The sequence below is a fragment of the Varanus komodoensis genome, unplaced genomic scaffold, assembly GCF_004798865.1.
Source record: "Varanus komodoensis strain SLA01 unplaced genomic scaffold, ASM479886v1 scaffold4, whole genome shotgun sequence".
NCBI classification, from domain to species: Eukaryota; Metazoa; Chordata; class Lepidosauria; order Squamata; family Varanidae; genus Varanus; species Varanus komodoensis.
In genome coordinates, this window is record NW_025335941.1 from 13,690,326 (window position 1) to 13,703,818 (window position 13,493).

At 38.3% G+C, this 13,493-nt stretch overlaps 1 protein-coding gene across 5 annotated transcripts in view; it reads right to left on the reverse strand.

Moving 5' to 3' along the window:
* The window catches only part of DOP1B (DOP1 leucine zipper like protein B), a 77,529-nt gene extending 64,374 nt beyond the window's left edge, over window positions 1-13,155 (reverse strand). The window contains exons 1-3 of one of the 5 annotated variants that reach the window (XM_044442426.1): window positions 12,862-13,039; window positions 12,164-12,214; window positions 7,363-7,533 (exon numbers count right to left, since the gene is read on the reverse strand). In XM_044442426.1, coding sequence (XP_044298361.1) covers window positions 7,363-7,500 — 138 coding nt within the window. In that variant the 5' untranslated portion in view covers window positions 7,501-7,533; window positions 12,164-12,214; window positions 12,862-13,039. Of the gene's footprint in view, window positions 1-7,362; window positions 7,534-12,163; window positions 12,763-12,861 lie in introns of those variants that run through there. The other 4 variants (XM_044442425.1, XM_044442430.1, XM_044442427.1 and 1 more) reach the window with 4 other exon arrangements.
* Between the last annotated feature and the right edge of the window lie 338 nt (window positions 13,156-13,493).

A 13,493-nucleotide genomic window follows, 5' to 3' on the forward strand; every position in this document is an offset into this window, starting at 1 on the left:
AGAGGCATTATCATGTGACAAAACCAAAAGTATTTATTCTATAATTATTGGATACATCAGCAAATGTTTATTAAGGAGCTTTCATTGCTAGAGATGTAATTCAGGAATTGAAACACTCACATGTTCTATGATGGCTAGTTATTAAAGATGCACATATTTGATTAGGCCATATCCCTAATGTGTGGAATCTATATCAAATGTTATAAACATGAAGTTTGGCTAAGATAATTGAAATATAGCATTGGAAGGACAAATCCACCCCCAACTTACAGCAATGGATAGTTGTGTGTTCTTCACCAACATTTGAATTGGTTCTGTCTCAATGGAAAAGCAAAGAAGAAAACTTCCATTTAATGTGGTCTAATTTCACTGAATTGCTCACTTTTTAACACACACACACACACACACACAATTTTTTCTTCTTTCTCTTAATTTCTATTCATATATTACATATATTAATATAATAGATACCAGGCCTGTAGTCTTTGTAAATTTAGATTATACTGCCATCCAATGCTCATAATACACTGAAGTTGATACTTGTATTTTTGAATCCTCTTTCTATGAGAATTAAAATGTAGAAGTTCCATTTATTTTTGGAATCAACTTTTGGCTAGATGCCTGACTACCTTAGTGCAACCTTGCTCTGGTCATCCAGTGGGAAGGCTTGAGGCCAGGCCTTCTTTCTCCATTTTCTTATGGTTTGTCTTTATGCCTACTGTGTTAGCCAATTTGTCCTTGGTGTGCTGCACACAGGGAAAGACAAACCTGCTTGCACTCCTTTTCCCTCCCTGATATCACAAGACCTCTGTCTTTTCCTTCTCCCTCTCACAATTAGCTTTGGGACCCCAGTTTACTTGGGCTCAGCTCTTACAATATTCTCAAGTTCAGCCCAACCGAATCACATGCTTTCCATGCATAAGCAGCCCTCAGCGTGGACAGACACAGAATGGATTTTTAATCCTTTGCCCCACATTTCAGATGCTATGCAAATAGCTATTTATTGTATTTTGCTCTGTGCTTTACCTATTTGATACACCCTGGATTGTTCATTTTATACACACTAACTGAATCCATATTAGAATTTGCAGAAGTGCCTTACTATGATTATTGGAAGAATCTAATTCCCCATGAGTGATGATATGTGCATGCTGATTTCTGTTAAAAAAAAAAAATCAATCCTGCTGTTTTAATAGTGACTGTATGGGTTCTTTGTAGCAAATTTATCTAGATACTGTACAACCAACATTAAAAAGACAAACACAGATGTATCTGTATATGCATGCACAGAGAGGAGATTTGTTCAGTTCATACACAAGTTTGAGAGTCAAAGTTATACAGCTTTTGCAAACATGCAGACAATTATAGTATGGTTGTATGCAAATGAAGAAAATCTTCAAAACTGTTTTTTTAGAAGTTTAAATCCAAGAAATAATCTTGATTTAGTGGAATTTAAGATATTATGCCAACACAATATTTTGCATTATGATTCATAAATTAGGCTACTATTTACTGCAGCAGTTTGGGCTTTAGTCGGTTTACTTAAAATAATCGGAGCAATTCACACACCCTTAACAAACACTTTACACCTCCATCTAATGAATTCTACATTTTATAGCAAAGTTACTTATTAAAAGTTATAGTAAAATAGAATGCAAATTAAAGTAACTTTGCATATTTACTATGCAGTAGGTCCCCCTTTTTGCAAAGAGGTAAAAATGTGATTGAGCATAATAGGCCATTGAGCCTATTCTGTCTTGCTGAGATCAACCCCAGTTTAAGGGTGAAAAAGAAACAATATTCTTGGTCAAATACCTAAAATGGACCTACATAGTACTGACCAACACCTACTTGCATTGCTTAGTGTTCTGGCCTCACTCTGGGCCAATGGTGGGGGGAAAACTTTTGTGTAATCTTCAGGTGTACATTTATACCTAATCTTTCCAATTAGTTCAAGGATAGAGGACTCTGGCCTGTGAAAGCTTCTGCCACAATACAACTGTTTATTTATTTGGTATTTATGCAAATGAAAATAACACTCTTGACTGTTTAACCTTGGCTACTGAATAGTATGGCAATAGTGCTCATTCACTGAGTACACCCATTTAGCAATCAAGATGGGAAACCTTTCAGAGATCCATGGAGAGAAGGAAACATGCAGAACAACTTCATTGCCAAGCAAAACCTATTTTTTCCAGTCCATTCAGGAAGAATTCAGGCTTTGGCATCAATGCTGTAATGCGGATCTCAGCAGATGAAAAAACAAAAGTAGAGCCAGCAAACAATACAGCTAATGCTTCTTCCAATTGTAAGCTGCAGATAAGAGGATGTAGTACCAGTAGGAAAGGAAAGTCGCATTTGTGGGAGCGTAAAGCTGGGTGTGACAAAAGCAGAACGGTTCTATCAAATTAGTAGGTAACAATCTGTACCATGTGTAGAATACCTCGGTTACACCAAGTATTTTCAGCAACAATTACACGAGGACTAGATTACATGTTTTTAGGACTAGATTACATGTTTTACAACATTAGTATGTTGTAGCACACCTGACCCAAGTTTTCTAAAAATTAAAGCAAATACAAAACAAGATTCCAAAGCCATAATATCTAATCTTGCATAAAACCACCAGCAGAAAATAAGTACCACAAAGCTCACAGGTACGTCACAATAGCAAAGATCTGAAAACTTAACGAATATCCAAAGATCTCCAAGGAAAAGAAACCAATATAAGGTTTCATGACTGAAATGTCTGGGTAAATAAAGAGGTTTTCATCTGGCACCGAAAGGACTACAACATGGGCAACAGGTAACCCTCACTGGGGAATCACTGAATGATTTTCTCTCTCATAGCCACACACTGCTTACTGTTTTCACAACACTTGGACAAGGGTCTAGGGAGATATTTGCGGGAGGAAGAAATCCTTCAAGCACTGGATTGGCTAACCCTAAACCATTTAGGCCTTTAAAAGTTATTACCAGCACTTTGAATAGTTCTAGAAATGGGCTTAGCAAGCGTCAACATGATAGGAACATGTTGCCCAGATCTAGTTCATAACCTTGCTTCCATATTTTGAATTGGATGAAGTTGCAGGCTGTTTCATTGCCCAGTAACTTCAGCTGAGAACTTACCAGAACTTGCTTTACTATAGCATGCACGCACACCCACAAACACACACACTTTCCAGTCTCACCACCTCAATAGATCTGTGCAAATCTAGGGACATTTTGATGCCCAGAACTGAAAAAGAGTTCCATTCTCAAACCAGGCAGGAAAAGGGGGCATTGCTATTGTAGTTACAATTGTTTTAACGGTGTATTTTAAGCTATACTTTTAAATATATTAAACTGCTTATAATTATATTATAATAAGCAGTATATATTTACTCTTATTATATTTATTTATATCCTACCTATTCCCAATAATTGGACTCAAGTTGGCTCACAATATTAAACATATTATGAATACATAACTAAAAGTATGTCACCAACAGACCCCGTCTGAAGAAACTCAGAGGGGATCTGTTGGCAACATACAGGTATGTGAGGGGGTGTCACACGGAGGTGGGTAGAGGCCTGTTCTCCCCTGCAGAGGAAGCAGGACACGCTCCAACGGAGCAAAGCTCAGAGAACTCAGGTTCAATTTGGATGCCAGGAAGTACTTTCTGACAGTTAGGACCCCGAGGGTATGGAATGGGCTTTCACGGGAGGTGGTTGAGGCCCCATCGGTGAGGGTGTTCAAAGATAGGCTGGACATGCACGTGGTGGGCATGTTGTGAGCGGAGCCGGCTGGAGCTGGGGGTCAGACTAGATGGCCCGGGAGACCCCTTCTGACTCGCTTTTTTTCTATGCTTCTAAATCTTAGATCAACTGCCAGTCAGAGAGAAAACATATTGCCTGTGAAGGAAGAGGAGCTGTGGAGTAAGGTCATGGACTGGATAGGAAATTCTTGTGGTACTGATGTTTTTCATGACTGCTTTAGCCAGGAAAACAAATCGCTTAACAAGACCCCTCTTTACATGTTTTAAGAAGTGGTGAAACTCACCACTCAAGAAGAAAACAGGCCACAATTGGTAGCTGCAACTCTGCTGTCATGAAATTTCATAGCTTAACAGGCATCCACGCAAACAGTTTGAAGTCATGCAGCAGGGAGGCCTTCATGCATACAGTTGTTCGCATGCAAGCTTTCATGCTATTCTGAACCTCAATCACATAGGCTTCCACAGCACATGGAAACCTAACATGCAGCTGTGGGTGAGGCTATGAGATATGATATCAGGAGATACCCTGATCACATGATGAATATCACCATTTCTAATCACTCCTGAACAGGACACCAATTTCAGCAGCTATAGGACCTTTGTAAATAATACACCAAGGCAGTAATGGTTCTCAGCTATGAACACCTGCAGTTTGCAGTACAACAGCATCAGTTGCAGTCTTAATGGACAGTTTGTAGTTACTGAACTAACCATGGTTTGTTAGAGTGGCTGGGTTCAGACAGCATGATCGTTCACTGTTCAACATCAACCCATGGTTCAACTCATACGCAGCACTTGGGTGTGTTACCACATCATCTGAACCCAGACAAGTCTCACTTAATGTTCCTTTCTTCCACTTCCTACTTTTTCCCCAAATCTTCAGATCTTTTAAGTATGTTGTTAGTTTTTGAACTAAAATGAAAATAATGTTGTTCAAAATGATAAAAAGCATTAATGTACCAACCATGCAATTACACATCTACCATGATTCTGCTTTTTTCACCATGGAATAATATTCTCTAAACTGTTAAACAGAGACAATAAAATATGTTTGTTACTGATCAGAGATTTTAAACCAAGTATATCCTTGAGCCAAAATAAAGTGCTTTTTTGTTTTGAAATGCTTAAGTTCTGATATATTACTATAAAGCCCCTGGTAAAATCCATTATCTAGCAGTGGTTCCCAACCTTGAACCACCACATTTTGGACTTCAGCACCCATCCTCTCCAGGAGCATGTCCAATGGTCAAGGGATGGTTGAAACGGTCCAACATCTGGGGGTTTAAGTTTTGGACTCGGTGAACTAAAGATTCTACTGCAGTTCCTATAAAACTAAGAATGCCTTTAGTCTGGTAGTGTTTTTTAAAACTATCTGCTACTGCTATTCGTACAAGGAGAAAATAAGTACAAAGGAGCATGTGCAATCCAGACTTCTCTGAATGTGTCATACTTTCCGTAACATTTCCCAGCATAAATGTGTGTAAAATGTTGTTATGCTACCACAGGACTCATTCAACTTTCTTTTTTAACTTTATATGGCTAAATTCCTTCAATAGAATTGAATTGCTGCATGAAGATCTCCTGCTCATTTGTATTTTTCTAGAGAAGGTGGATCTAGTTTGTTAGTGTGGAAGGCTATGTAAGCATAATTGCACATATCTGATATTTATTTATAAATAAAAGAAAACATTATCTTTCCTATTCTACATATGTATGAGAAAAATACAATTTTTTCTGGGATTGTGAGTGATAACACTGAAATGAAATGCGACAAGCATGCTAGCCTGAACACTGCATAAGCAGATTAAGGAAATAAGAAAACTGTAGCAGATGGGCTGGTGGAACATAAAAGCTGAGTTTTGTAATCTAATCCTAGTCTTACTGTGTTGCTGCATATTTTACAACCTATAGATGAGAATAAGCTTCTTTAACTAGCAAATCAAATGCATATAACTTCTATTGCTCACTGAGGTAGGAAAACAACCAAAGAGGGTAGATCTCTTTGAGTTTAGCAATCTGAAAGGCTCTCAGTCTTGAATAAACATTCCACTGAAAGGCAGCAATAAGATTAACTTTTGACTGGGGAAACTTGATTTTTTTCCCCCCAAAAAACACATGTGAAGCTTATCACCAACCAGTCTTTGTGTGACTGTTTTCTATAGAAAACAGCAAAGGAATGCAACACAAGAAAAAACAAAAAGGTTATAAAAATCAGAAGTAGTTAATTTATTTTATTCTTAATATCTGTCTACCATTTTATTTGCCAATAAACCATCAAAACAGTGCACAGCACTTTAAAACAATACAAAATAGATCATCAAACCAGTAAAACATCATAAAATTAAAATGACAGAATTAAAAAAGCTACATCTTCACACCCTTTCTAAAGTGCCAAAGCTTAGGGAGCAAATTATAAATTCTTAGAGAGTATATCCTGTAGTTTTGAGAGTGAAGCATGAAAGCTTCTTAGAGCAAATATTTAATGGCTTCACTGGGGGCGCCAATGTAAGGTTTATTTAAAAGGTTTATTTAAAAGGTTTATTATGTATCAAATACTATTTTACTTGTTAAATTATTTTTAAATTTTGTACTTTGGAAACAATTATGGAGTTTTATTGTATTTTTATCACTTTCCAGGAACTGCTCTAACTGCCCCTGAAGTTTCAGCAAATGGGTGGTTTAGAAATGCAATAAATAAATAAATAAAATCTAAAGTCTAAAACATTTTAAATAAACAAATAACATTTAATTCTGCAACTCCTCTAAAGCACAATTTAAACTTCCTTTTTATATGTTTAAACATTTAGATTGGTTTAGCACTGCTTCCAAAAGGTGAAATTGAAGCTACAATTTCAAACATGAAAGATTTGTCCTGCTACATCCATGTCTAATTTGCTGGCACTACTTTCCCATTTGGGACTAAATTTAGGAAATTTATACAAACTTATGACACAGAGCAGACAGCTGCTGGTTTGTTTCCTGGTAAGTGTATGATCAATGTGTTACTGATTTTTTCATTAACACTTAAAATATTACAAAAGAACATTACATGCAGATGATTCAATCTATAGTTTTAATTTTTAAGTCCTTTCTTCTGCATGAAAATAGCTTTTTAAAGTTAGCTTTCAAAGTTAGCTAATTTATTAGTTTAGAAGGCCCACTCTTGCATCAGCTACCAGGATATTGCTAAAAGATAACCATCTACTCTATCCTTAAAGCAGCACAAAAGGACTACAATGTTTCAGTCTAAGGAACACCACTAAGATCCTGCTGCAAGTAGAAAGAGAACATTTAAATGTCAGCCAACCATACAGTACTCTTTCAGTATTGTAACAGAAACAAGTTCTATAAACAGAAATTTACTACCTATTCTTGTTAACTTTTATGTAACTTGTTTTGTACTCCTCAGAAAATTTTAGTATTTCCATCCTTAATCTAGTATATTGAACATTTTATTTCACAATTAACTTTTTCCTATTCTATTTCATCCAAAATCTGCTCATGAAAAGCTTGTCAGAATGATATGTAAGTTATAAACCTATCAATTAGCACCTAAATACCATACAAACTCAATTTCTAAACAAAGAAAACTAAGATATGGTACCTTGTTAAGTTTACCAAGTGAAGATATAAGATCTGCCCATTCACTTGAAGATTCAAAGTTCCTCAAAGCTTTATCAATTGCTGAAGCATAATTTCTGTATTTATAATCTCCAAGCAACTCCTGCTCCTCAGGGTCCATTTTAAGTTTTCATAGAGAAAATCTTCTGGGGAGCTGAAACCAACAAGCAAAAACCGTGATTTGACACTCTGAACACATTCTTGGTCAACACTCTATGCAACTATCTGTAATGGCACACAGTATATACAAAGTCAACATTAAGAAATATTAATTTTATATCCTACATGAATAGTAAAACTCTACAAAACAGTTGCAGCACTAAAGTTCTGGAGCTTAATTTCAGTACTTGGAATGCTCTGGAAGTGCAGGAACCATTTGCGTACTTTCATACAGAACCACAGAAGTCTGGATTTACTCATCAGTTTTACTGAAAATACTCAAGTGGTATTTGCATTAAGTACTAAAAATGCACTCTTTCACTAGGATACCCTAGCACAAAATACCAGCTAAACTTGCTATAAAAGTAACACCTATCTATATTTAATGTTTGATGTTTTCTTTGTAAAATTAAATGTAATTAAAATGCACTAAAGTCAAGAAGTTACTTCAGGGAGATTGACAAGTCCCTTATCATTCTCTGTAACTGCCCACAGACACTGAGCTGTATCCAATGTGCCTGTTCATCAGCTGTACAGACAGAACAGGTTCCTCCTCCTCTGGATCCCCCTCCATCTGCGTTCCAAACTATCAGTAGCAAAGGAAGATCATCCCTGATTATAGTTCGTAAGCCTACCATTAGTGCCTAATGCTAAAATCCTTCGCTATTAAAACCAAATGTGTTTTTGCAATTTCTTCAATGAACTTGAGATGAACTTCTATGTAAACTCTTTCATGTATATGTAATTTACAAATGAGTAGTTTGCTCAGTTAGGATATCATTCCACTTCCTTAACTTCAGAAATGGCATAAATATTACCTATCTCACTAAGTTTTTATTTTGAACATATTAGCAAAATCAATGTGATTACCTTAGATTACTTATTTCATTAATTCATTACCTCATTGATACGGAAGTGTTTTAAATGAATAGAGGAACATGGTAGCAGACACGGAACATTTTGCCCAAACCACAACAACCAGTTAATTTTAACAGAAGCTAAACCAAATCTACATAGAAAGGGCTGCTTTCCTAGATCAAGAGAGTTCAACATACTTTTATTAAGTCAAGGACGTTACAGAAATACATTGGTCACTTTAATTTTACAGGTATATTTTTAGTTGTCAGTAAACTAAGTATTTGCATTTAGGTAATAACCACTTAGTAGTTTTCAGTACCACAAATATAGTAATTTTCTGGAATGCCTGAACTTGATTTGAGACACCATTTTAAATTGTTTTTAGTCCTTCATGAAGGGCATGTTCTAGAATGTGCTGCTTGGTAGGAACTCCTGTTATTACAAGAGGTGTTGATCTATGGAATTCAACAGTGTTCTATTTTGCCCGTCATGCTATTGAAAAATATGCATATCATCAGTGGGAGAGAGTGTTCAGTGCCGCTAAAATGCAGATGACACCTACCTCTATCTCTCCCTTCCTATCTCAGTCCAAGGTTCAGGATTGGATAAGGATAAACTTACTGAAACTTAGTTCAAAAAAGACAGGGATGCTCTTGGTCAGAATGGGATATCAGGGAATAGTGCAACCTGTTTTGAATTCTTTTAAGATAAAAATACACGGTTGACTATATTCCTGGTTCCAGGAACATGGTCAACTGTGTGTGCAAGCTTGGATGGGCAGATCTGGCCAAGATGACATGTCTTAATTCAGTTATTGTGGAGTGTCCTGAGATATGCTCTCTAAAATTGCTCAGAAACTTCACTTAGCCAGAAAATAATAGAATCATAAAATAGTAAGTTGGAAAGAGCCAATAAAGTCATTAGGTACAGCTTCCTGTGCAATGCAGGAACTCCAAGTTAAAGCATGGCTATCTAGCTTTCTTGTGCCCAGAACTGGACGTGGTACCAAGATTTGGCCTAACCAGTGCCAAGTAGAAGGGAACAGTACTTCACATGATTTTGAATAATACTTCTGTTAATCTAGCCCCAAATATCATTTGCCTTCTTTGCAGCCACATCACATTGTCAACTCATTTTCAGCTTGTGCTCTACAGCCATTTCAAAATTTGTCCTGCTTGTAGTACTGTTAGGCCAAATATCCTCCAGTTGCATTTGGTTTCCTTTTCCAAGGTGTAGAAATTAGAATTTGTCCCTACTGAATTTAATTCTGCTGTTTTCAACCCACTATTCCAGTTTATCAAGATCACTTTGAATTTTGCTTCTATCTTATCAGGATATTGACCATCCTACCCAATCTTCAAACTTTTGCACCAATTTATTTTCTATGACGCTGTCTGATGGATTTAGCTGGCTGTTTTTATCTGCTCTTGTTTTTGCTTATCTGTCCTATTCTGTTTTGATCTAGCTTCTTTAGTTAATGCATTTTAAAAAAATGGTAATTGCTGTTGTCACCCATCTTGAAAGTTTAGTATGGAAAGTCAGGGCAAACATTTAATTAACAATTACTATTGTGATATTTATTTAAAATGGCCACCTCTGAGATGCAAGTCCTCCCAAAGTAGTATTATATAACATTATAGTGATAGAAGTGATAAAAGTAATAAATTAGTCATTATTTAATATTTCAAATTCCTTAACACTATCAAGAATGATATGATCATATTCATCAGTGTAATATATTCTGAAATTCTTTGTTATGATTGTAGTTTAGATCTGTTATTTCCTGAGGCCAGAGATAAGATGCCAAGAGCTTATTTTTATCAATGTATAATTTATTATCTAACCACTTGAGTATACATTAAATATTATCTCATCTCTACATTTCTAGAAAGCTACATCAGGCATCTCCCCAAGGTTTGGATTTCTGCCTTACTGCAGAGGAACAAGACTTACTGAATAATCCTATTCTAATTGACAGTTTTGAAATTATACACTTGTAGGAATATTTGCATACTTAGTATATCCTCAGTGCAACAGCATCTGAAAGATTTGGATGAAACAGAGCCACTTATATGTGACCACAAAATGGGCATCCTAGTTAAGCAGGTATTTGAACCTGTGGGCATCCCACATTCGGATTCAACAATCGGGTCACACAACTGTATCTATTTTATCCCACTGCTTTAGAGAGGGATAGAAGGCACAGTCATGGTCTGAAGCTACACAGAGCTCATGCAAAAAGAGCTATCTTATATTACTTATATCTTAACACTTATTGTTTTTAAATTTTGTACTATAAACAACCTTGTGCATCTGACAAAATGTTGAAATAAAAATTTTCTAAGACTGCATCTGTAAGTTCAGGTGCTTATCTCTAACATAGGCAGAAATAAAGAAGAAAAGAAGCAGGCAAGAATGTTGTGGTCAACTCTACCTTCAAAACCTATTTGAAAATTCTGATGGTCTCCCAAAAAACAGTTTGAAAACTAAGCAGCAAGTTAGCAGCACTCTGGCTGTCCTATGTAGACTCCAAGAGAGTAACCTTGATCTAATGGCAGCATTCTGAGTGGTCCGCAGTAGATTGGCTGCACTGGAATTTGGACACTCGATATTTTACCAGAAGCAACAAAACAATTCTTCCAACACCCTGAATTATATGACTGAAATTAAGAAGGCTTGAAGTAATAATCATTAGTGGGACTTTATGTGGAAGGACTGTGAGCTCTGTTCAGTTCTGCTACAAAGCACAATTCCTGAGCACAGCATTGTTTAAGAATGTAAGGTCCTATCTAGGCCAACATTCTGTTCACAAAGTAGCCAACTAGATGTTCATGAAAATGTTTTGATACTGCCTCTGATAGTGGAAGTACTATGTCCTAGCAGTCACTGATAATCTTACATTCCAGGAATTTGTCTAATTTAACTATATATCTTAAATTAGAAATGTTTGAGATACATTATAAAGAGATACAAAGAGAGAAGACAGCATCAGCTGCAGCTTCTTTAATCATAATAAAGCTGCTGCACCTAGTGAAATTCTTCCTTTCTTATGACAATTAATGGCACATAAACCATGCTTCTCTTAATCCAATTATTCTAAATTTTCCAGCCCACTATATGCATGGTGCTGGAGGAGGTTTATATAACTAAGAGAGAGTGTTGTGCAGCAGTTACAGCGTTAAGACTAGTTTCTGAGAGATCCATGATCAAGTCCTCACTCACCAATGCAGCTCACTGAGTGTTTTGGAATGGTCACTAGGTCAGCATGAAACAAATGGCCACTGTCAATTTTTTATTTCACAATGTACACGCTGAGCCATGCTTGATTGAGGCATATATGTCCATTCTTGAACCCTCAAACAACCCTTGGTGGTCAGGTTGGCAAAACACAGCACATGCGCTAATCACCCCAATCAGGGGTTGCATATTAAAAATGGCGACCATACATGCCTGGGACAAGTTGCAACTCATTGTGGGTTATTTAACCCGTGATAATCCACTCTGTTGTGCGACTCAGATCACTGACTCTTAGCCTTAGCTGTTAGGTACATTTTTTAGTGTAAAAGATGGAGAGAATTGTCATGAATGCTGCCTTGAGCTCTCTACAGAAAATGATGAATATACATATAATCAATAAAATAATTTAAAAAAATTGTGACAGCTTTGAAAACAAATAAACAGAATATTACAGGTACAGGATAAATATCAAGGAGAAACATGAAGCAGCGCAGAATAAAACAACTGCACTTGAACAAAAGATACCTTACCATTGTTCTTTAAATATAGTTTTTGGCAAATGCTCCAAGAGACTTTTATAGCTGTGGACAAACAAATACCATTCTTCTAAATATCACTGGACACATTTTTCACTGCCATCTTCTCTCCATTTGGCTTGTGGACGAGGAGAAACTGCAGCGTGCGGCAGTGATGTATGTATGCAGTGAGTATAGCCCCGCAGGAGTCAAACCAGTTCTAGAGGGCCTGTTTACCAGGAATGAATCCTCTCTCCTGCCGCCGCCCCCCAGCCACTTTCGTTTCAGATGCCCTGAACAATGGAAGCACGTGAAGCTGGGCAAATAAAGCCAGGCAAAGGAAGAGATCGCGTCGATTCTGCAGTTAGCAGCCTTTTCTTCTGGTCTCTGGCAGGCTGCTGCACCCACATGGCAAACACAGCCCAACAGCTGTTAGAAAGCGGTACCAGCAGCACAGACGACACAGCACGAAGCTTGCGAAAGCAGCTTGGGGCAGGCGGCAACCTGTGGAATCCGGGTACACACACACAGACGTGTACGCATTACACGCGTCGGTGCTTGCGTGGTTCAGGGGCTAAGAAGAGGAAGGCAGCACTTTCTTCGTCTGCCCGGCTGGGATAGGGAAGAAGAGCCCGTATTACAAAGGCAGGCAGGCAGGCAGGCAAGCAAGCAGGACACGCTCTCCCCCTCCCACGTCCTGTTCCGAAATGCACCTGGGGCAGCTCCGTCTCACTGGCTGGTAAGCAAAGCGTCCTCTGCGTGGAGAGAGGGGAGAAGAGGGAGCAGCAAAGAGGCAACCAGGGTGCACTGCCCGCTCGATCTCCCAACAAGGCAGCAGCATCAACTACCCCTCCATCTTCCCTGCTCACCATCTGAAGGAGGAGGCTGGGCGGAATGCCCTGCCCTGCTTTCCCTGCCAGATGCACCCACCGAAACAGAAAGCGCCGCTGCAGCTGATGTTTCTCCTGCTGCGACGACGTGTCCCAGGACGGGCGGGGCCGAGGCAGGCGCTCACACTACAGGAAAGGGGGAGAAAGTCGAGAATGGAATATGCCGTAACCATGGCGGCCAGTCTAGGGGAGGTGCCCCACGCCTCCTCCCTCCCGCCGCCTGCTGGGGATGTACCACTTCGAAGTGCGAAGGTGGTACAAGTGATGATAAGATCGATGGATCAATTTACTCTGCGCTCACTTCTCTCAACGCCATGAGCTCGGTGACTCGGACGTTGGCCTGCTCGGACGGACGGACGGACGGACAGCAGCCTGGCGAGATACATAGTACAATAGCGCCCGGTGGCAGGAGCGCGAGCTCCACCTAGTGTCAAAAGCGTGAACTGCAGACAAGC